The sequence below is a fragment of the Mus caroli genome, unplaced genomic scaffold, assembly GCF_978045245.1.
Source record: "Mus caroli unplaced genomic scaffold, Mus_caroli_1 scaffold_20, whole genome shotgun sequence".
NCBI classification, from domain to species: domain Eukaryota; kingdom Metazoa; phylum Chordata; class Mammalia; order Rodentia; family Muridae; genus Mus; species Mus caroli.
The window spans coordinates 16,452,501-16,472,552 of NW_028227275.1; the positions used below are offsets into that span (position 1 = coordinate 16,452,501).

At 49.3% G+C, this 20,052-nt stretch overlaps 1 protein-coding gene and 1 pseudogene across 5 annotated transcripts in view; both read right to left on the reverse strand.

Moving 5' to 3' along the window:
- The window catches only part of LOC147000126 (D-3-phosphoglycerate dehydrogenase pseudogene), a 4,149-nt pseudogene extending 1,714 nt beyond the window's left edge, over positions 1-2,435 (reverse strand).
- Positions 2,436-13,400: 10,965 nt separating this feature from the next.
- The window catches only part of Pax2 (paired box 2), a 90,786-nt gene continuing 84,134 nt past the window's right edge, over positions 13,401-20,052 (reverse strand). For 4 of the 5 annotated variants that reach the window (XM_029472896.2, XM_029472892.2, XM_021151748.3 and 1 more), the window contains 3 exons: positions 17,111-17,212; positions 14,904-14,990; positions 14,291-14,430 (listed from right to left, as the gene is read on the reverse strand). In XM_029472896.2, the coding sequence (XP_029328756.1) occupies positions 14,354-14,430; positions 14,904-14,990; positions 17,111-17,212 (266 nt within the window). In that variant the 3' untranslated portion in view covers positions 14,291-14,353. Of the gene's footprint in view, positions 14,431-14,903; positions 14,991-17,110; positions 17,213-20,052 lie in introns of all 5 variants that reach the window. The other variant, XM_029472889.2, reaches the window with a different exon arrangement.

A 20,052-nucleotide genomic window follows, 5' to 3' on the forward strand; every position in this document is an offset into this window, starting at 1 on the left:
ATGTTACTTGCATCTTGGATGATTACAGTAGTTCTAAGTCTAGATTCGAGGCAGAGGCCATGATGGCTCAGCCTTGAGTGGAACAAGAGAGCTAGAAGGAAGTGGACTAGATTTGTTAGAGTTGCAGGGCATCGAACACCCAAGATCTGGCTTCTGATTGGATAAGAGGGATGAGTGAGAGGATGACTGGCAGAATGCTGACTTGTGCAGATGAATGGATGGTGGTACCATTCCTTCGGATTAGAATCAATGAATGGGACAATTGTGCTTTGGGTTACACACAGTCACCTAAGATGGCTGAGGATAATGACAGAAGTATAAGGGGTTATGGTGTCTAACTCAGTTAAGTGGTTGAGAAGGTCTTTCTGGTTGGGCCAGCTGGTGGCAAGGCCATGACTAAATGTGATTGGGCCTTGAGTGAGATAGGAGGGGCCTGGAAGCTGGAGAATCAGGAAATCTGGAGTCTTGGAAGTGGACCCAGGGTGGCCCAAGGCCTGGGTGACTCTAGCCTTCATTGGTGACAGACGGCTGGGCTAGGCCGGGCTGCCCTCTCCTCCTCTGATAATTAATCCCGCGCGGGGGCCTCGGGCGATGACAGGGCTGTCTAGCGTGCACTTAAGCATTAAATGACCAATTTCTGTCAGACTAACTTCCCCAGCCTCCCTATCCCCTCCCCTGCCGCCCACCCCCTGCCTGCACCCCCTCCCTCCGCTCTTTGCACTCTGAGTTTTTCAGCAACTGATGGCTCCTGGTTCATTTCTGTGGAATTAATTGGTCCCTGAATGAATTCTGTTGACAGGGCAATTTATCATGTGTTTGGGCTGACAGTGCTGGTGTCGGGGGTTAGGGGGTGGGGAGATAGACTGGGAAGGGGACTGAGATGGGGGAGGAGGTTCTGGGTTCCGGTAAATATTGGCTATACATAAGGGCCCAAGAGGCACAAGTCTAAGGACTTGGGGTACCATAGAGTACCCCAATCATGGCTCCATCCTTTGCTACACATCTTGGTCCCACAAGCTTGAGAGAAGGCCCCAAACTGGAGAGGAACCCTCAAACTTTGGCTTCACTTCAACCCTTCCATCACTTAAAGTTCGGGTGTTTTCATTGGGAGAACTTGGTATTGCCCTACACTAACCCTAATGTCTGCTATAGGGCTCTTGACGCGCGCGCTCGAGAGAGAGAGAGAGAGAGAGAGAGAGAGAGAGAGAGAGAGAGAGAGAGAGAGAGAGAGAGAGAGAGTTAAACATTCTCATGAAGTAGCCAAGGGCTGATTAGTCTCGGGGTTAGCAGGCTAGTCCCCAGGGAGTTGGGCGCTCAGCCGGCCTGGCTAACAGGGACCGCAGGGACTAGCTAATTAGGGTATTGTGGGCAGGCAGGCAATGGGGAGAGGGTGGAAATTCAGTTGGCCCCAAATAGCTGCTTCCTTTGTCCTCCTCCCTAGAGACCCTACCTTGTACCCTTAAAGGTCCCCACCGGCTACTGTCATTTGCCTTAATACTTATGTTCTTGATCCCAGAGACCTCTCCACAGACACAAGGAAGAAGGAAAAATGAAAATTTCCTTCTAGGAAGGAAAGGCGAATGGAAAAATGGGAACGGACAATTCAGTCCCCTTGTGTCCTTTAGAGCATACTCCATTGCCTACCCAACCTACACGAAGCCACCCGAACATACCAGTACTTCTCCTGGCCACAGAAATCGCTAGTACACCTGCAACTAAAATGGCAAAGTGGGAGAAAGACCTAGAAGTTGTCAGCTTCCATTAGGAGTCAGCGGTATATAGAGAGGGAAGAACTTGTTAACACTTGTGCTGACCTTGTGGGTCAACTTCCGAGTCTCTTCTGCCCTTGACTCTTGACTCAGCAGAACCTGTGCACTTACACGTGGTTTCTGCTCTGCTTCTAGGTCACCATGTACGGATGGGAAATCCTGTGTAAAAGTTTTTCTTCTACACATGGGAGCAGAGGCCATGTCCCGGCCCTTGGCAATGGACAGTCACAATGACCAGAGAGGTCCAAGATGATGCTGGGATTCAATTTATTAGGGAGGTCACATAAAGGATAGGGATATGGTGGGAGGGTGAGGGCAGGGCATGGGAAGGGAATGAAATCGTGGGAGCCTAGATGTTGCATCCTAAAGGATGGTACGACAGGAAGCAATAGATCTGCCACCAGACTCATGGCTCTTCTGCCCTTGCAGGACTTCCTTCCCAATCTCTAGAAGAGAGTTCCCATAATCCTCTGGCTTCCTCAAGGCTAGGTCCAGCTTTGTTCTCCTCATCTGAGAGGCAATCCTGTATCTCTTAATATTCTACCTCAACTCTCTCTCCTCCTCTCCCCTTCCTGTGCCCCCTTTCCTCCACAGCAGTACCCTGTAGGCCCCACACACTGTCTGGCTATAGCCTCACCTCGTCCCTTCAAGCTTCTTTCTGCCCATCCCGCCTACCCACGTCTGCAATTTTGTCCACGTAGTCTTCAGCTGGAATAGAGTCCCACTCCTGAGCCCGATGACCACACCACCTGGCCACCCATTCTCCCTTTCAACTTTCCTAAGGATCCTTACATTCTGTCCCCTACATCCTCAGGCTCTTTACCCTACACCAGTGCTTCTCAACTTGTGGTGGTGACCCCTTTGGGGGGTCAAAAGACCCTGTCACAGGGGTTGCCTAAGACCACCAGAAAATATGTACGTTCACTTTATGACTCATAACAGCAGCAAAATTTCAATTATGAAGTAGCAAAGAAAATAATTTTATTATTGGGGGCCATCACAACATGAGGAGCCCTATTAAAGGGTCTCAGCATTAGGAGGGTTGAGAACCACTGCCCTATACCCTTTGAGAACTCAGAGTGAGGTCTGTGCTCTCAAAAGGTCACCAGGTGTCTCCTTGTAACAAACCCAATGGCCTCTCAGCCACTGCGGCGGAATCAAAAGAACCACATTTGACTTCTTCATGAGGCAACCGTGCGTCTGTGTGTCAAGGATCTGGGTGTCTGCTTTGGCCTCACCCACACCGCTCTCTTTCAGAGACAACTGCTTACACTAGAGTTATTTTCCTTTCATATGTATACATATATGTATATATGTATAATATGTACACATATATGCATACATGAACATTTCTTGCCTTCTCGATCCTATAATGTCTCCTCTGTTTGTTTGCTTGTTTTTTAATTTAAAAAAGTGTAACCTTGTCAGCGACTGGAGAGATGGTTCAGTGGTTAAAAGCACTTGCTTTTCTTGTGGAGGACCCTGGTTTCCAGCACACAAATCAGGTAGCAACTGCCTGCAACTCCAGCACCAGGAAATCCAATGCCTCTGCTGTCACACAGTGTATGTATACTGTATGTACAGAATATGTATAGATTATGTACAGTATATGTACAGTATATGTACAGTATACGCATACTGTATGTACAGTATATGTATAGCGCATGTACAGCATATGCATAGTATATGTACAGTGTATGTACAATGTATATATAGTATATGTACAGTATATGTATAGTGTATATACAGTGTATGTATGGTGCATGTACAGTATACATATAGTGCATTTACAGCATATGCATAGTGTATGTACAGTGTGTGTACAATGTATGTATAATGTATGTACAGTGCATGTATAGTGTATATACAGCATATGTATAATGTATGTATAGTGTATAATAGTGTATGTACAGTATACGTATAGTGTATGTTCAGTGTATGCACATCATATGTATAATGTATGTATAGTATATGTACAGCGTATGTACAGCGTATGTGCAATGTATGTATAGTGTATGTACAGTGTGTACAGTGTATGTATAATGTACATATAGCGTATATACAGTATATGTATACTGCATTACAGTGTATGTATAATGTATGTATTGCATATGTACAGTATGTATAATGTGTGTATAGTGTATGCATACTGTATGTACAGTATATGTATAGTGTATGTACAATGTGTGTACAGTGCATGTATAGTGTATTACAGTGTATGTATAATGTATTATAGTGTATGTACATTATATGTATAGTGTATTATAGTGCATGTACAGTATACATGTAGTATATGTATAGTGTAGGTATAATGTATGTATAGCATATGTACAGTGTGTGTATAATGTATGTACAGTGTATGTACAGCATATGTACAATGCATGTATAATGTATGTAGAGCATATGTACAGTGTAGGTATAATGTATGTACAGTGTATGTATAATGTATGTATAGCATATGTACAGTGTAGGTATAATGTATGTATAGTGTATGTACAGTGTATGTATAATGTGTTTATGGTGCATGTACAGTATAGGTATAGTGTATGTACAGTATGTGTGTAGTGCATGTACAGTGTATGTACAACGTATGTATAATGTATGTACAGTGCATGTATAGTGTGTACAGTGTATGTATAATGTATGTATAGTGTATTATAGTCTATGTACAGTGTATGTATAGTGTATGTATAATGTATAGTGTATTATAGTGTACATACAGTGTATGTATAGTGTATGTACAGTATAGGTATAATGTATATAGCATATGTACAGTGTGGGTATGATGTATGTACAGTGTATGTACAGTGTAGGTATAAGATATGTATAGTGTATGTACAGTGTAGGTATAATGTATGTACAGTGTAGGTGTAATGTATGTACAATGTATGTATAATGTATGTAGAGCATATGTACAGTGTAGGTATAATGTATGTATAGTGCATGTATAGTGTATGTACAGGTGCTCACACATTAAGAATAAAAATAAGTAAGTAAAAGTACATATAGCCTTGTCATATCTTCATCCCTGCCTCCTTCAGCTCCCATCTGATTTTCAAATTGTCCCCATCCCTTCTGGCTTCACCAAATTACCAGTTTCACATACTCTTCCTCCATTCATGGTCTCTCCTTATGTCCCAGTCCATGTTATTGGCAGATCACTCTTCCAAAGAGCAGACACATAAAGCTATGCTCTTTTTGCCTGTAGGAAAAAAAAATCTAAAACTTTTAACGGGGCTTCATGGTCTCAGAGTTTCGTGGTCAGAGCTTCATGGTTGCAAATGACAGGCTGATATACATTTGTTTAAGCCCCCAAATGGAAGCTGCATTGGCTTCTGGCCCTGGACAACCCCAAAATAGGCCTTATTTCAGATCCGGCGGAATCCAGATGCTTGAATTGCAGGCCTCTCTGGGGCTCTCCCCTTAGCTCTGCGAGTCTCTGGTTGACGGACCTCACTTACAAACAGGCAGTCCCTGCACAGCAACACATCAGAGGGGCTTCTTATGACTCCTGAACCCTCATCATTCCAGCCCACAGTCCAGGTGGAGACCCTCTTTCCTCCAAGACCCAGCGACAGCCCTACTGAGAGAAAAACTGCTTCTCTCTCTCCCTCCCTCCCTCCCTCCCTTCCTCCCTCCCCCTCTCTCTCTCCCTTTCTTTCTTTCTTTCTTTCTTTCTTTCTTTCTTTCTTTCTTTCTTTCTTTCTTTCTTTCTTTCTTTCTTTCTTTCTCTTCCTTTCTTCCTTCTCTCCCTCTTCCTTCTCTTCCTCTTCCTTTCCCTTCTCTTTCTCCTCCTCTTCCTCCTCCTCTTCCTCTTCCTCCTTTCCTCTTTCCCCTCTCCCTCCTCCTCTTCTACTTCTCTTTTTCTTCTTCTTTTCTTCTTCGAGACAGGATCTGCACATCCTGGAACTCACTATGTAGACCAAGCTGGCCTCGAACTCACAGAGATCTGCTTGCCTCTACCTCCTTAGTGCTGGGATTAAAGGTGCTATCTTCTGGAACCTTCTTTTAGCAACTCAGCTACTCCCTCTTTGGTCGTTCTCTTCCTTCTCTCACCTGTTTCTAACTTGAGGCATATGCCCTGTAGCCAGAGACATGAAGTCTTCATTATCAGATGGTAATCTCAGGGTCCCTTGTGTGCTCAGGAGCTGATGTGTCACTCTGAGAGTGCCACAAGAGCCACACAGGTCCGAGAATGGCCAGTCCGTGGAAGGAGCGGTGCAGCCCAGTGGCTCCCATGGGAACTATGATTGGTGCTCTGAGTTGGGTAGAACAGTTATTTGAGAAGTTTGGTGCTCATCAGTCTCAAACCACTGGGCTGTGGAAGGAGCAGCAGCCATCTTCTAGAACCTTCTTTTAGCAACTCAGCTACTCTCATATTGGTCATTCTCTTCCTTCTCTCACCTGTTCCTTCTGCCTGCCCCTACCAAAAGCCTCTTGCTTACACATTATTTTCCCACATCACCTCATTCTTGTTTTTCTGTCGTGTTTGTTGAACAGCCATTATGTGTCAAACACTGTCCTCACCATCCCAATGGGCGCCTGTCATATAACAAACACAAAGCTGCTCGTATCCCTTTATGCTTGTATTCTATTTGCCCATGATAAGAGATGGACAAACATAGCATAGCCTGCTGGGTGTGGTGCTGCACTCCTTTAAACTCAGCACTCAGGAGGGAGAGGCGGGCAGATCTATGTGAATTCCAGACTAACCTGGTTTACATGGAGAGTTTAAGGCCACTTGAGGTTACATGGTGAGACCTTGTCTCAAAAGCAAAGAAACCAAAATCTAACCTCCCAGGTCCTGCTGAAACAATCTGAGGAAGCATGGAAGCGAATAGAGAGCGTGCGGCGTTGTATAATTTGTTTATTTATTAATGTCAGCACAGCAGATTAAACCTTTGGTCTTATGTGTATTAGGCAAGTGCTCAACTACTGAGCTACATCCTCAGTCTCTGTGCACTGCTTTAATTATTTAAGGTGGTTAGGAAGCCTCTCTGATGGGTAACACTGGGGTAGAAAACATTAGGAAATGAGAGAGCCCATCATGGGCTTATCCAGGGGAAGAATTTTCCAGGCAATCAAGTGTGTCTTTGGCAGCCAGGAGGTACACGTTTGGTATAACTGACACACAGCCCGGAGACCAGCAGAGAGGACAGTGGGCTGAGAGGGCTGTAATAGGAGGGGATCCTTCGGTGGCCTGTCTGGGAGGGTGGAGCATCGATGAGCAGCCAGAGAGTGGAGAGCCTGGAGCTCAGTCAGAATTCACTCTGAGCGGGGCAAGAACCAGCTGAGGGGTTTGAGAGAGCAGAGTCCTGGCATGAGTGGAGTTGGGAGGGTCTCTGGCTGCCCCTGGGAGGCGAACATGGAAGCAGGAAGACCAGCTAGGGCTTCTTCTTTCCTTCCTTTTTTCCTCCCTCCCTCCCTCCCTCCCTCCCTCCCTCCCTCCCTCCCTCCCTCCCTCCCTCCCTTCCTCCCTCCCCCCTCCCTCCATCTTTTATTTCTTTGCAAGTTCTGGTGGCTTGGACAGTATGGTACAGTGCAGAAAGTAGGAAATGGACTTTTTTGCCCCCGAGACAGGGTCTCACTGTGTAGCCCTGGCTGTCCTGGAACTTGTTCTGTAGATCTGACTGCCTATACCTCCCAAGTCCACCACCAGACTCTGGGCCTGTTTTTAATGGAGACTGATTTTGCTGGTGGATCAAATGAATGTGGGATGAAAAAGATTGGAGTCCGGGAAGATTTGAGCTTTTGCTTTGAGCACTTTATAGAATGGATATAGCTTTACTGCTCCAACAAAACTCAGGGGGTCTGATGAAAACCAGAGGACCCTCTCTGGGCCTTCATGGGGCTTTGTGTCCCCTGGGAAACAGTCTCATTTTCTCCACACTGCCTACCTCTGCTTCATGAGAAAGTAAGAACCACTGGCTTGGTGTGGACTTAGTCTGATATACTGTGTACCTGGGCAAGATGTGACTGCAAATGACTCAGCTTTCTTTAAATGGCAGGTGCCATTTTGACATTCTCACCAGTGTCCTGGGTACCAACTAAACTACTTTTAATCTTCATCTGACATTCCCTTTTCTGATACTTTAGCCACCCTCAGATACTTTCATGCCTTTGTCCCCCAACTGTTTGCCTAGCTTGGGGCACTTTTCCCCTATCTATTAAACTGTTATATTTGGTTACCTCATGTACTGCCTAGTTTTGTGTCAACTTGACACAGCTGGAGTTATCACAGAGAAAGGACCTTCAGTTGAGGAAATGCCTCCATGAGATCCAGCTGTAAGGCATTTTCTCAATTAGTGATCAAGGGGGAAAGGCCCCGTGTGGGTGGGACCATCTCTGGGCTGGTAGTCTTGGTTCTATAAGAGAGCAGGCTGAGCAAGCCAGGGGAAGCAAGCCAGTAAAGAACATTCCTCCATGGCCTCTGCATCAGCTTCTGCTTCCTGACCTGCTTGAGTTCTGGTCCTGACTTCCTTTGGTGATAATAACAGTGTGGAAATATAAGCTGAATAAACCCTTTCCTCCCCAACTTGCTTCTTGGTCATGATGTTTGTGCAGGAATAGAAACCCTGACTAAGACATATTGGTACCAGCATAGTGGGATATTCCTGTGACAACCTGACCATGTTTTGGGGAGGACTGTGGAAGGACTTCGAAACTTTGGGCCAGAAGATCCATTCGGTGTTAAGAGCTCTGTCGAATGTTGTGTAGGAGCTTGGAAGATAATGTTGAGAACAGTGCAGAAGATGGAGACCTGGCTTATGAAATTTCAGAGGGAAGATTAAAGACTTTTTAAAGAGCCATTGCTAGTTTGATTGTGAAGATTCTGTGGTTCTGGTTAGCTGGGGCTGAAGAATCAGGTGTGATTAACAAGATACCAGAACTAATAAAGCGAAAACTTTGCATTACTGGGACTATTGATGCTGGTTAGCTGGAGCTAAGAAATTAGCGGTGATTAAGAAGAGACCAGCATCATTGAGGTGACATCTTCTGAGAAGTGTTTTCTGAGAGCACAGAGGCTGTGTTCTAGAGATAGCCAAGGTTGTACCTTGGGCTGTGGCTGGACTTGGTAATATGTAAGAGTTACCCAGGTGGTACTGGTTTTGAAGGCATGAAGGGGTCACGCAGAGCAGCTGAGACTCGGCACTGTGAGAGGCCATGGAAGGCCATTGGTGAAGGTGCAGCCTCAGTTGCAATTGATGGCCCAGGACTGAAGGGGTCATGCAAAGGAGTTGAGGCTTGGCACCATGAAGAGAGCCTATGAGAGGCTATTGGTGAAGCCTAGTTCAGCATTTTGGAGATGCCAGTACCATGGGATAATCAACCAAGAACAGCAGCAGCAGTGGAGTGCAGGCAGCCGGAGCCTAGAAGACAACGTGTGTGCTACAAAGGGCTTGGCTGGAGAAATGACCTAAGCCCTTGGAGGAGCCCAGAAGATCGTGAGTTGGATCCCAGACATTGGACAGTTGGAGATTGATTTTTGCTTTTGATTGTGACTGTGCCCTGATATTTTTCCCTCTTGAAGGAAGAAAGTATTTTAGTGGAGCCTACAGTTAAGAGACTTTGAATTTTAAAAGATATTGGACATTTTAAAGGGACTGAACTTTAATATATAAGACTGTGGGACTTTTAAAGTTGTTTAGATCTTGGGGATGAATAAGAAACTAATGGTTGAAGCTTGCTAGTGATGTGTCTGTGTGTCAAGCTGACAAGTGGTCAATTGTACTGGCTAGTTTTGTGTCAACTTAACACAGCTGGATTTATCAGAGAAATGAGCTTCAGTTGAGGAAATACCTCCATGAGATCCAACTATAAGGCATTTTCTCAATTAGTGATCAAGGGGGAGGGCCCCTTGTGGGTGATGCCATCTCTGGGCTGGTAGTCTTGGGTTCAATAAGAGAGCAGGCTGAGCAAGCCAGGGGAAGCAAGCCAGTAAAGAACATTCCTCCATGGCCTCTGCATCAACTCCTGCTTCCTGACCTGCTTGAGTTCCAGTCCTGACTTCCTTGGTGATGAACAGCAGTGTGGAAGTGTAAGCTGAATAAACCCTTTCCTCCCCAACTTGCTTCTTGGTCATGATGTTTGTGCAGGAATAGAAACCCTCACTAAGACACCTCACTTGGGAATCTATGCCAACGAGATGGGACATGGCTAGCAGACAGAATTCTAGGGAAAGCAAACTGAAGCTGGAGAACAGGTCCTTGTGATGTTTGGATGGGTGAAAGGGCTGTGGTTAGCTGGCAGAGACTCCAGAGCATGTTTGGGGGGGGGGGGCTTTCAGACTGATTTCAAGATGAAACCAATACTCTAGGAAGGAAAATTCTCCCTGGAAACAGCTGCTGTAACAGTGTGACCTCCCATGTCTATGTCAGTGGGAGGGAGACCAGAAGTAAATAAGACAACAGACTCGGAGGGTGTTCATGAAAAGTCTCTGGCTTTCAGTTTGATATTCGTTAGGCAAAAGCAGGTATCTAAGGCCAGGTGCCTGTGTGTCTGGCTAGGGCAGCATCCTGATAAACCCACTGAGCCTTGGTCCAATGCTGCTGTGTCCTGTCAGCTTCCAGGAATCCTCTCACTGATCAGCAGGAGTTCAGTGCTGGGTGTTTGGAAGCTCTGAATAGGCACTCTGATGTAGGGTGCATGTCTTCTAAAGGGCTCAAAATGTCTTGCTTTTTCATTCATAATGCACTAGTACCTTTATGGGAAGCGTAAATACATAGAGATGCTTAGATTGGAGTGAACTTCCAGAATTCTTTGACCGATGTTTTAGTACAGCCAAAGAGTTTGAAGGGACTGTTTTTGTTGTTGTTGGTGTTTTCAGGAGACTGAAGGCCAAGGTTGGGTGAGGTAGGACTGCTAGTTCTTGAGAAGGAGAATGGGGACACAGGTGAGGAGAGGAGAGAAGAGGTTGGTGGTTTGCTGTGTATTCCCCTGGTGGCATGATATGGATAAGCCTGGGTGACAGAATATGAGGATGGAAAAACTGCTCCGGTGCAAGGCATGCTGGGGAGGAGGAGGAGGTATCTGGAAGGCACTGCCCCAGCCAGGGTAGGGATGTGTGTGTGTGTGTGTGTGTTTAGTCTGCTTCCAGATCCTGCTTGCAGCTCTACAGCAGACCCTGGAGCATCTTTCAAATGGGCAGCGACTGAGAAGGAAGATTGGCTACAGAAACTTCCTAGAGTTGAGCAGGGAGCCTCTCAGGGTGGAGGGCAGATGAAAGCTGTGCCATCAAGGCTGTGTTGGCAAGGAGGAGAGAGCCAGAGCTGACAGGATGCTGAAGAGATGGACAGGGGGCATTTCTAAGTCTTTCCAATAGAGTACAACAATCATGGACAATCATGGAATCCTTTTTTTTTTTTTCTAAGCATGAACAGAGACAAGGACAGACCTAGGTCCTCCACTCTCACCTGAGCTCAAACACAAGGTATTTGGCACACGCCTTTAATCCCAGCACTCGGGAGGCAGAGGCAGGCGGATTTCTGAGTTCGAGGCCAGCCTGATATACAAAGTGAGTGCCAGGACAGCCAGGGCTACACAGAGAAACCCTGTCTTGAGAAAAAAAAAAAAAAAAAAGGTATTTAAAAAGATCAACAACTGGTTTCCTTCTGGGTTCTGCCAGAACCCCTCTAGGACACAGAAGCTCACAGAGAAGAACAAAACTCCATTTATATGCAGGAATCGGCTGACCCACCCACTAGCATTCCTCCTCTGCCAGGGGCACCTACACTGCTTTTCTTCTCTGAGTACACCCAGACCCTCCACCTTCACTACTCTCAGCAGCTGATGGAGAGGTCACCAGGCAACATCCTGGTGGTCAACAAGGCCCCATGAGCCGGCTCTTAGGGTCTAGAAATAAATGCCCTAAAAGAACCTCTCTGGTCTCTTAGGGCACACAGGATGCAGTTATGAATGTGCCACTGAGCAGCTAAATCCACGTTGGGAGCCAAGAGTAGACAGGACCGCCGGCAACCACCACTCACGGAGAGAGGGCCCCAGACTTTGCTCATTCTGGGAACCTGACCCTCTAAGTGCGGTCACAGGACACTAGCAATAAGGCAAGGCTGACTTGGTAAAGAAGGGCAGTGTCAAAGTTACCCTGAAGTTCCAGAAAAGCCAAAACTTTTTGGCCCAAGGCCTGGGTGGGTGGGGGAGGGGCAGGTAGCGCTGAGGGACAGACTTCTCCAGACCCTTGTCAGAGTTCAGCTTCAGTCCAGGGGAGCTTAGGTCAAGAATTTAGAGGAGGTCGCAATGGAAACAGAGCTGAATCCTTGGCCGAATTATTGAGGGTTTACCAGTGCAAGGACAGACCTATCCGAGAGGCAGGGAGAGACAAACCTGGAGCCATGGGGAGTGACATACAAAATTTTATTATTTTTTTTATTATTATTTATCATGTGCACAAAAAAAAAAAGAAAAGAGAAAGAAAAAAGAAAGAAGGAAAGAGAGAAAGAAAGGAAAAATAATCAAAACGAACCGACACGTTGAAAGTGGCGGAGGAGCCCGGACTTGTGAAAGGCTAAGCCTTCTCCTGGATTCCGCACTCCTGGAGCGCGGCCAGCTCCACACAAGACTGGGTCAGGCTGGGCCTCGAAGCTGGGACCTCGTTGCCCTCACCATCCGGCTCCAGCCACTGGAGCACGGTCGGGCGCCGGCAGTTCCCTTAGATTGTTCACTTTTCTCGCTTTCCTTTTCAAATAAAAAGGCTCGAAGGAAAGCGCACTCTGGGCTAGGACTCCAAGCCTTTTCGGATTTGTTCAAGGATTTTTATTTATTTATTTATTTACTTATTTTTTTTTCACTTTTATTTACTTTGTTTCTGTTATTTCGAGTCGTCACGATCCACGGTTGAGAGGAGACATGCAGGGAGCATCGCCGCTACCGAGAGAGCAACTACAGGGTGGGGCGGGGCAGGGTGGCCTGGTCGGGCACGTGGGGCATGGCCACAAGGGGCCAAGCCCCGAGGTTGGCTCTGCCACCTTAGATGTAGCCTTGGAGGCCTGGGGCAGAAGGGACCGAGACAGAGACAAGTGAAGCAGAGAAAGAGACACAGAGGGGTCGAGAGTAGCAGAGAAAAGGGAGATGAAGTGGGAGAGATGCAGGGCGATGAACACGGAATTACAGAGAAACAGCCAACAAAACAGGCGAGAGGTGTCCACGGGACCATGTTCGTCATTTTGCATAGAGATTTCTTTCATAATTTTTTTTTTGTAACGTAAAAAATGCCCCCTCCCCCAGGACGTGCTGTGCTTTAGTGGGCATGTAGCTGTGTCCCCCCTCCCTCCCCCCAGCGAGCGGCGACTCTCACAGCACGGACAGAAGGGTGTATCTACAGGCAGGGGGGCGGAGGGGGGGAGGACAGGGACTCTATGGTACCCGGAGGGGCGGGGCAGAGAGGGAGGGGCTATGTACAGAGAGAGGTTCGCCTCGACAGCACACACCGTCTTTCTATAAAGCAGCCTGTTGGGTTTTTGTTTTGTTCATTTTTGCAAAAACCATCATCATATTAAATAAGTGTAGACTTTTTTTGTTTTGAGGCTCTGTTCAGCTCCTGCCCAAGGGAAGGCTGGGGAGGGGGTGCTTGGGGGGAATGGGGCGGGGAGCCCCGGGTTTTCATCTGGGGCGGCTCGGTCGTCAGTTCCTTCCAGGCTCCTTGCGCACGCAGGTTGGGAGTTTGGGATGGGAGGGTGGGGGTGGGCAGCGCATTACTGATGGGAAAAGATCAATGCTCGCAGCCTGAGGACACGGTTCCCGCGGTGGCCCCGACGTGGCTGCGTGCTTGAGACCAAACACAAGGTGTCGTGGGATGAGCCGAGGAAGTACAGGAGGGAAAAGTGAGAGGCCAGCAGGTGGAAGAGGCGCTGACGTAAGGGCAAGGCGGGGCCGAGAGGAGAGTCACTGCAGGAGGAGATCGCAGGCCCAAGGGAACTAAGCAGTTCAGGTAGATGAGCTCAGTTGGCGTCTGCTCGCCTTGGGTACCAGCCTTGGAAAACGCTGTCACCCCAAACGCTGTCCCTCGAGTCCGACCCTTGCGTCCCAGTGCCACCGTCTGGGGCGGGGCGCAGACAGAAGGCGGGGTCAGCTTGGCAGGCACAGGGGGGATGGGGCAGGATTCCCCCCCACCCCGGGTCTCCCCGGCGGCTCCTCCTTCAGCACAAAGTCCTTTCCTTAGCTTCCCTTGCTCAGCTTCTCCAGCGAAGCCTCCAGACTCCCGGGCGTCCGAAGTGGGCTGCCCCCGGGTGGGCCACGCTGATTGTGTGTCACAGAAACGGCGCGCGGGCCAGAGGCGGGCGGGCTTCCGATCGGCGCCGCAGTCCAGGCAGGCGGGGAGGGGCGACGGGCAGGGCTGGGGCCTGAGGGTCCCACCCGCGGCTCCACCTGTCCTGTCTGGCCAACGACAGGGTGATGAGAAGGGCTGCGGGACTTGGGGGAGGATGTCTCGAGGTGGGGGTGGGACAGGGACGGTGGCCGAGAGGCAGCGCGTCGCTTCGGTCCTCCCTCCCTCTGGGGTGGGCGGTCAGACGGGGACGATGTGGAGGCCGAAGCTGTCTGCCTGAAGCTTGATGTGGTCCCCGCGGTAACTAGTGGCGGTCATAGGCAGCGGCAGCAGCGGCAGGGGCGGAGCCCCGGGGGGCGGCACTATAATAATAAGGGGAACCTGGAAGTTAACACAGGAGAAGAATGGGCTGGGTGAGAGGACAAACAGGAGAACAAAAAAGGAAAGAAAAGCAAAGAAAAGCCCTCCCCGGGTCCAGCGGGATCAGGCCTGGAGGACTGTGGCTCGGCCCCGAGGCCAGATGCCCAGGAGTAGTGCTGCATCCACAGGGCGGGAGAGGGACAGGACAGGTGACACCCGGCTGCGGACCCCCCAAGGGGTCCGACGGCCTCTGTTGGCTAAGAGCCCTCCAGTGATCAAGAGGTAGGGGAGGGAAGAGGCTGGAGGCGCAGGCGTCCTGGAGGTATCCCCAGGACCCGGCGCTGCTCTAATGGGCCTGTCTCCCTGGCCCATCCGGGTACCCAGAATTGGGGTGGTCCTGAGTGGGATCCGTGTCCCGAAGCAGCCTGCGCGCCCGAGCTGGCGAGCGGGCAGGCGACCTTGGGAGCCGCCGGCCTGCCAGGTGGCGTACTCACTTAGTAAGGCGGGGTTGCTGAATCTCCAAGCCTCATTGTAGGCGGTGTACTGGGGATGGCTGTATGGGTTGCCTGAGAACTCGCTCCCTGTGGGAGGGCGGGGAACTGGAATTAGAGGCGTTCAACGTGTCCAGTTGGCCTCTTCTGTCCTGTCCTCACTAGTCCCAGTCTTGGGTGTTTCAAGCAGGGATAGGGCCCCTGGGAGCAGGCCAGAAGCCAGGTAATCCACACACTCCCGCGCTCTGCATGGGGATAGCCACCATAGACAAGAAGTAGCCAGATCCCTGCACACCTAGGCATGGAGGGAATCTGTGGGCGGGTTTGTGCCTGGGCTCTCCTGGAGGCACTGATCGCTGCCCCGGAAGGGTTTGGTCTTGGTCTGGCTGTTCCCACTTAAGTAACTTGGGAGCTGAGAGCTTTTACAGTGGACACTGGCTTTAGGGATTCTACAGCATGAGAGAGGGGGAAGGTGGAGCAGGAAGGCCCCTGGGACACTTTGTCCCAGAAAGCCCTAAGAATGGCATCTCAGAGCTGTGCCAAAGCTAGGCAGGTGGTAGTGGTGGTACCCTCCTGGGAAATAACCCCTCCCACTTTTCCCTCCTGAGGTTCAGTACAAGGGCCACACAACTGGGGAAGGGAACTGCCGGAATCCACTGGACTGCCCGCAGGCTCAGGAGCAGTGAGCAGCGGAGGGCACAGTGGGTTGGGAGCCTTCGGGAGCTACCTCCCTCCCTCCAGGAGGAGAAAGGCCAGGTCTATGGGTTTCCCCCCTGGCCCTTTCTCCTGTGTGATGACCCCAGACTGTTTACAGTGATCCCTAACCGCGGGTTAAGTAGAGGAGAAGGGGCCCCACTCCAAGAAGGAGCTGGGTGGGGGTGGGGGATGCAGCCACTGGAAAGCCTGTTTATTGACGAGGAGGGAAAGCATGCGTGCAGCAGGATAATGAGCTTCTGAGCTCAACTGTGACCAAGAGGAACTGAGCTATCTCCTTCCCCATCGCTAATGAAACAAGTGTAATTTCCTCATCAGCACTAGATTCTGTTTAACGACTCCCCCCTTGCCACCATGAGCTCTCTGCGGCTCCCCTCATCCCTACCTCCCTGTAGACTCCCCACCCCCCACCTCCCCACTCTTTTCTCACCACCACCACCCCACCTCCCTAAGACCTCCTCCAGCCTCCACCTGCTCACTGCTGGGATCTTCCTCCAGAGCCATCCCTTGCTCCCCCACCAATGCTTCTACTTGCCTTCTCCCAAGTGTGAGCCCCAATCCCTTCATCCACACCTCCAACTTCTCTCAGTCAGCCCTATTCTCTTAACAGGCTGTAATGGGCTCCCCAGTTTCTCAATCCTTACTCAGGGCTGTGCCTTGATGAATGAGGCCGATCCAGCTTTCTGTCCTCTTCTCCTTCTACCAGTGAGGGTTAAACTTGAGGAGCAGGGCACATAAAAGGGCTCCAGAGACAGTGGACTACAGGCTGAGAGAGTCTTAGCCACCTTAAGGTGAGAGATTTTGGTGTTTCAACACCAAACTTCAACTCTCTGACTTTAAGCCACTCTCATTTGGGGTGAAGGGTAGAGAGGACAGCCACCAGGCTGCCTCCTGAACCCCGAACCCAAGTCCAATGCCTCTCAGCAAAAGGGTACACTAGAGATTCAGAGGAGCACAGAGGGCCTGGGTCCTCTGAAGACATGTGGAGTTGTTGTTGCTAATTTTTCTCTGAAGCTAATGTCTCTCTGGTTCCCTCCTGTCCACTTTGAGACTAGCTTCCTTCTCTCTAGATTGGGATTGGTTTTCCACAGTGGTCTCCTTCCCTGGCTTGGTGTAGACCAGCATGGCTTTGTCTGAATGACTGCCATGCCCCTGAAAATGGTCCTTGGTTCCAAGTTTCCATGGAAACCAGGGCAGGCTCTTCCAGGCAGTGTCAGCTAGCTGAGTTAGGCATAGACTTGGATGGATGGGTGCTGAGGAAGGGCTATAACCTAAGCTGTGTTGACAAGGGAACATTTCTGTATGCTTCCTCCTTGCATTGCTTCTAAAGAGTCAGCTGTGGCCATAGAAGGACAATGGTTTGCAGAACAATGGCTTGTTGGTTCTCTCCCCCCCCCCAATCCCCTACTCCCAGCTACAGACTATAGTCCATTAGCAGCTCTCCCACAATTTAGTTACCCCCACCCAGATGAGACATCTACAGCATTGTCACCTACCAGGCACCATTCCTGCCAGGGTGGAGGTAGGGTAGCTTCCCTGGCCAGTGGGGGGCACATGAGGGGGGTAACCAGGTAGAGTGGTGCTCGTCATATCACGACCTGGAAAAACACAAAGGGGAAGGAGTGAGGCCTAGAAGAGAGGGGCCTGCCTCAGCTTGCTCTGGGATGCTCTAGGGAGAGGATGCTCTTAGAGAGGAAGGAGAAGAGCACCTGGGCATTCGGACTCCTGAGTGCCTGGATATGGATCCAAATGTCTACCTGTGTGTGTGTGTGTGTGTGTGTGTGTGTGTGTATGCACACCTCTGTTTTATATTGCTCATTGTGTATCTGCATTGTGTGTTTGCCCTTGTCTGTATCTCCAACAGCCTCAACCCAGATGGAGATGGGTGGAGATAACCTGGTTTTATTCTTTCTCTATAGATGCTCAGCTATGATTGTTCTAGTGGACCTCTGTCATGTCTACTCTCCTCTACATCTCCTCTTCCCAAACCCCTGTCTTTCCTTCAGGCTTTGAAGATACCCCATTACCACCTTCTAGGAGGGTAGGTGCTTTCTTTATTCTGAGTGGAACAGTAGATGCTGAGCCCGTTAGGTCTGGAGGACAAGGGACTAACCCTCAGGCTATTTTGCTATGATTGTAGCATTTACACGATAGAAAGCCATCTCTGAAGTGAAGCAGGAACTTTGAGGATAAGCAGATCAGACGAAGTTCCAATGAGCAAAATTTTGCTCCCCCTACCAGCAGCTTCCCCGGAGACTAGACTTCTATTATACAGAGCCTCTATTACACAGAGCCCAGGGCATGGGAGGCAGGACTTTCCTTGCCAGGAGCAGGGAGGGGAGGCAAAGGGAGCACCAAGGCTTTGCTTCTGGAACATGGCTGCATGTGACAGCCCCTCCTTGTCTGCCCCTCCTAGCATACTCCAGTCTTCATGGACAGCATTGGCTCCCTCCTACCCCCCCCATACACTACAGCCTACCCTCTTCTGGGGCCCATGATTATGCTGCAGATCCCCCTGTCTTCCTCACCAGACAACCATTCTGCTCCTTATACCTCCATCTGTCCCCAAGAAGGCAAGGTGTGGCTGGAGGACGTCATAGCACTGTGTATACCTCCCTAGTTCACTATGCACACCTCCCCTAGTTCACTATTCACACCTCCCCTAGTTCACTATGCACACCTCCCCTAGTTCACTATGCACACCTCCCCTAGTTCACTATTCACACCTCCCCTAGTTCACTATTCACACCTCCCCTAGTTCACTATTCACACCTCCCCTAGTTCACTATGCACACCTCCCCTAGTTCACTATTCACACCTCCCCTAGTTCACTATTCACACCTCCCCTAGTTCACTATGCACACCTCCCCTAGTTCACTATTCACACCTCCCCTAGTTCACTATGCACACCTCCCCTAGTTCACTATTCACACCTCCCCTAGTTCACTATGCACACCTCCCCTAGTTCACTATTCACACCTCCCCTAGTTCACTATGCACACCTCCCTTATTCACACCTCCCCTAGTTCACTATTCACACCTCCCCTAGTTCACTATGCACACCTCCCCTAGTTCTTTTCCCTGCCCCCCCCCCCGCTAAGTTGTGTCCTAATCATGGTCAGGTCCATGGGACTCTTCACTGTTCCATAGCGCCTCTCCACCACTGTCCATGTGAAGGCATCGCCTACTTCACTCCTCAGATACATGCACTTTCTCACTTCCATCCCGACACACCTGAGAGAGTCATTCTTCTCCAAGAGGACAGAGGGACAGCTCAGGCTTTTCCATTTCTGCCCACCATGTGAGCATCCTCAGGAGCTGACCAACTGTCAACTCAAACTCAGGAGGAATAAAGGCAGACTCGTCTGCTCCTCCATCGGAAACCTGGTCCTTCTGAAGAGACATCTAGAACTTCAGAGCCCTAGACACAGCCTTCCTCCCCTGTCCCTTCTGATGTGCAGTTGACTCTCCTCTGCTACTTCTCTTAGGTTCATCTCTGTTTCCCTGTCACATTTATAATTTGACTCCAGAATACCGGCCTTTGGCTTGCTGGTTTTTCTTTGCTTGTGTTCCTGCCTCTACACTCTTCCCTCTTACCAGTCTGAACCACACCCGCTAGCCCTTTGGACACATTGCTTTCACAGGACCACCTCCTTATAAACACTGCCATTGATTCCCTGTAGGCTGCAGCTTAGATGGAAACCCTGGTGAGTGCCCACCTCGGCTTCTCACTACTGGCTGTTTTGACCTCCCCATGTAAAATGCCCATGCTCTGATGTGACCTTTCCTTGTCTTACTTATAGTTTTCTTCCAGTTCAAGCCTCAACATCCCCCATCCTTCTACTCATCTTGGAAGTTTCTTTCAGGTTTCCATGACATCCGTGTTCTATGATTGACAACATGCATTATCAGGTCTGCTGCTTCATGCCAAGGTTTTCATTTTCAAACAGACCATAACTCACTCAAGGGCAGGACCCACATTCTGATCTGTCCTGCAGAGTTGAGAACCCAGCTGACTCTCAATAAGTGCTTGTTGATCAACTCTTACCCACACCCCACTCACCCTATTCCACGCACTGCCAATTCCTGATGGATTATAATGGCTTCCTAATTGCTTCATATGTGTTGATCTATGCAGAGAAGCAAAGCCAGAATAAAATGTGCTTGAATCTTTTCCTTAAAAAAAAATCAATTGAAACGGGGTTGAGAGTTGGCTCCATGGTTAAGAGCACTGGCTGCTCTCCCAAAGGACCCTGGTTCGATTCCCAGCACCCACATGGCAACTCACAATGGTCTGTAACTCCTGTTCTAGGGGATCTGATATCCTCTTCTCTCCTTTTTTGATACCAGGAATGTGGAGCACAGACTCACAGGCAGGCAAATCACCCATACACATGAAAATAAATCAAAGTTTAAGGAACTAAAAAGTAAATAGAAA